The sequence below is a fragment of the Euphorbia lathyris genome, chromosome 5 (assembly GCF_963576675.1).
Source record: "Euphorbia lathyris chromosome 5, ddEupLath1.1, whole genome shotgun sequence".
NCBI classification, from domain to species: Eukaryota; Viridiplantae; Streptophyta; class Magnoliopsida; order Malpighiales; family Euphorbiaceae; genus Euphorbia; species Euphorbia lathyris.
In genome coordinates, this window is record NC_088914.1 from 11,479,740 (window position 1) to 11,483,252 (window position 3,513).

At 35.0% G+C, this 3,513-nt stretch overlaps 1 protein-coding gene across 1 annotated transcript; it reads right to left on the minus strand.

The window, feature by feature from the left end:
* Positions 1-594: 594 nt before the first annotated feature.
* Positions 595-2,170, minus strand: LOC136230870 (BAHD acyltransferase At5g47980-like). The gene has a single exon (XM_066020063.1). It carries the CDS (start codon positions 2,098-2,100, stop codon positions 763-765), a length of 1,338 nt encoding a protein of 445 aa, XP_065876135.1. The 5' UTR covers positions 2,101-2,170; the 3' UTR covers positions 595-762.
* Positions 2,171-3,513: the final 1,343 nt, after the last annotated feature.

A 3,513-nucleotide genomic window follows, 5' to 3' on the forward strand; every position in this document is an offset into this window, starting at 1 on the left:
AAGCCGGATGGCCCTTTGGAGTTCAACAAGGACGAATCAGTGCCGAAATCTTTTAAAGAATGAGAGAATGATGTAGACATCCTAACTGGGATCACTGATCACGCACGTCCTGGCGGCCTCAGATGGCGGATCCTCAGACATCACACCCACGGAGGTGGTACCAAGGAGGGCGGATCCCAAAGACATACGATCAGGGCGGATCTAGGAGTACACAAGGAGGCGTATCAACATCTGACCAAGGGAGGATCCTCAAGCTACCCTTGGGCGGATCTCCATGTTTACTTCCTCCCGAAGGAATTCACCAACATCCCTGACAATCCGTACATGTACCTTTGTACTGATTGCCGGGGCGTATTACCTATTTTACCCCTTTTGTTGATAACCTTATTGTAACCCTAGTAGGGGTAGTCCTTGTCATTGTTATCATTAGGGGGATGTATTTAAACCCCCATTTTGTAAGGATGAGGCAACTTTTTAATCAATCAAAATCATTCTCTTTGAGAACCTAAGGTTTATACCTTGTTTATTGAGATTCACTCCTTCTAGTTTAGATAGAGAAGAACCTCTTTGTTGGTTTACGATTAAAACCTTCATTTATCGCTTTCAATCTGTATCAAATTACATGTCAAGCACTTGAAAGCCATATAACATACAACATATCAGAGTTTTGGATATTAGAAAGTTGGAAGTTATTCCTCAAGGCGACAAAGAAAAAGTTCACTTTTGAGCTCCATACTCTAAAAAAAATACTGCCAAAAGTGTTCAATCCGAAACACTTGGATTGATGCAGCAAAATGAAAGAAGCTCTTCATCATTCTCAAACACAGCCATGGCTTTTTCTTCCAAACTGATAAATGCTTCAATTCCATCTCCTTCTTTAGTGTCTACCAAAATCATAAAATTCTTCCAGTTCATAAGAATTGTGGCAACCCACAATGGCTTTCCCCACCCGAAATCTGATTCGTAAAACGGATACCTGCACCAGCTAGTACAAACATACAGTTCAACATTCAAATATTCAGATAGGGGTTTCATGCTTTCGAGGATCAATGGACATATATCTTTTATGCTTATTGTATTAGCACAGGAATTAGAAAACTGAGTTTTTGCTTTCCTGAATTCCTTCACCAAAACCCCTAATTCTATCTCCGTATCCTCCCTTGCCAATACCGGAAACATCCCAATTAGATTCCCTATGTTTCTCTCTGATAATGCAGGCGAAATTTTAGTACGCAGATTCATGGCATGATTCATAAAATTTGGCTTTAAAGAATATGAAGAAGTTGCCTTAGCATTTGCAGAAATAGCTGATTTATACAGTAATGAAGTGACTACTTCGACCCGTGTAGGATTTGGAACTTGATTGGCAACCATTTCCTTCAGATTTGAGATCTTTAGGCCATTAAAAACAATCCTCCTTGAAACACAGTCCACTACTGGAGGAGCCTCCTGCTTCTTTGTCAGGATTGGTAGGTCAAGAGGTGGATATAAGGATCCTATGTTGAACTCAGGACTGATTTCTTTTTCAGAATTTCGAGCCAGGGAAGCCCATTCTTTGATGAAAAATGTCATACTTGACATATCGAGTGTCTTATGAGACAGACATATCCCAATTGACATTCCTCCACACTTAAAATAAGTTACCTGAACAGCTACAGGACCAGTCAATGTTGAATCTTTATAATATAGACTATCAGGAAACAGCAGTTTGAGGATTTCATCATCAGGATTGTTCAGAATTTCAGCACAATTACATTCAAGTCTTGCTTCCAAAAATAGAGCGCCCTCATCGTTACAATTGACAGTGACATCGTCTTTGATCCTTCCGGCCAGAGGATAATAGTGGGAAAGGGCAGCAGATAAGGAAATTTTGAGCACAGTAGACCTGTGATGATCAGTTTCACCATTTTTACTTGTGTAGAAGAAAAGTAAAGGCACATAAAAAGAAGGAACTATCTGATCAAAGAAAGAAAGGTTGTGAACTGATGGGTGATTATTTGGAGTTGAAAAGGATGGTTTTACAAATTCTCTGGAAATTACCTCAGGCTGCATCTTTGGGGCCATTTTGATGGTTTTCATTTTTTGGTTTGAAAACTCCATTAATCCATACAGATCTCAAACAAAATCTCCACTATACCATTTTCCTATTTTAATAAAATATTCAAGAATGCTTAAAGTAAACGTAATTAATTAAGTATACTACATGTTGCTGACAATTAAACTTTTTTATTAACATAAACTAATAGCTTTTGGATCACTTAATAATTCAATATAAAGTAAATCCATAGAAAAAAACATGAATTCAATGTACATTAGGCTCGCTTCAGTTGCAAGAGGAGTATGTGGTTTATGTAAGCATATATTATAATTATAGTATTAAAAAATTTAATTATTGAACTTATTATTAAATGGATCCATTCAACTATTTAGTTATTTATTATTATTAGATTATTAGTTTTGTAGAAGTTTTGAAAAGCTGATCTTTCTCTTTTATTTTTATTTTTCTTCTATAACTTCATATTCCGCCCACCTCGTGAAACGAAAATTACACCATTAAATTCCTTATTTCATGAAAAATATTTTGAGATTATAATTGATATTTTTTAACCAAAAAGTGTAGTGATCGGACAGGATATTTTTCATCAGAAAAGTGTTAGATCCAGACTTTTTAGACGGTTTTAGTAGTGAAATGACTGTACTTTTGGCTACCGATAAAATTTCGACAATGGACCACCGCGTTCCGATGAAACTCCAGATTGCGTATTCCAGATAGAATTTTACCCCTTTCATATAGGTTCTAGTATATACAATAGTTTTTTAAATACTTAGTATATTATGGTAATTGAATTTTAAAAGTGTTTACAATTTTAGATTTAAGTACAGAGCTATTAGTTAATTAATTAGACCGATACCGAACTTTAATTGATATTGTGGGGGTTAGGAATAATCTGAATATACATTTATAATTCTGAATATTCTTTAACGCTGGTTAATTATAGGAATGAGTTTTATAATTCTAGGGAGCAAGCGACGGATTAGTTAGAACATAAACAATTTGATTAGTTTTTTGGGACAAGAGGTAAACTTAATTGCTTATGTTATATTCTTTATGGTTATTGAGTAGACAGCTCACCCCTTGAGATTTTCAGTCTAGGTACAGAAGATGATCATGTTTGCTAATTTTCTCATTCATTATGGATTCAGGTTGGCCAGCACAAACGTCTCATTCCCATTAGCAATTTTATGGATATTCATTAGGATTTAATACATTGTTAAACTGAATTATTTATTTAGATTAACTGAATTTTTATTGGTCGATTAAATTGTTTTATTGGTTATTTAGCTTTTTGATTATGAGTTTCTTATATGCAATAATGATAAGGGGATTTTAATTGATTATGTTGCTGTTTATGTGCAATTATTATAATTGCTTGGGTTTCTGTGTGTGCTTAATATGCGAAGAGGGTTACATTTAATAGTAAAAGAGTGTCGTCCGCAATTTTTGTAAAATAA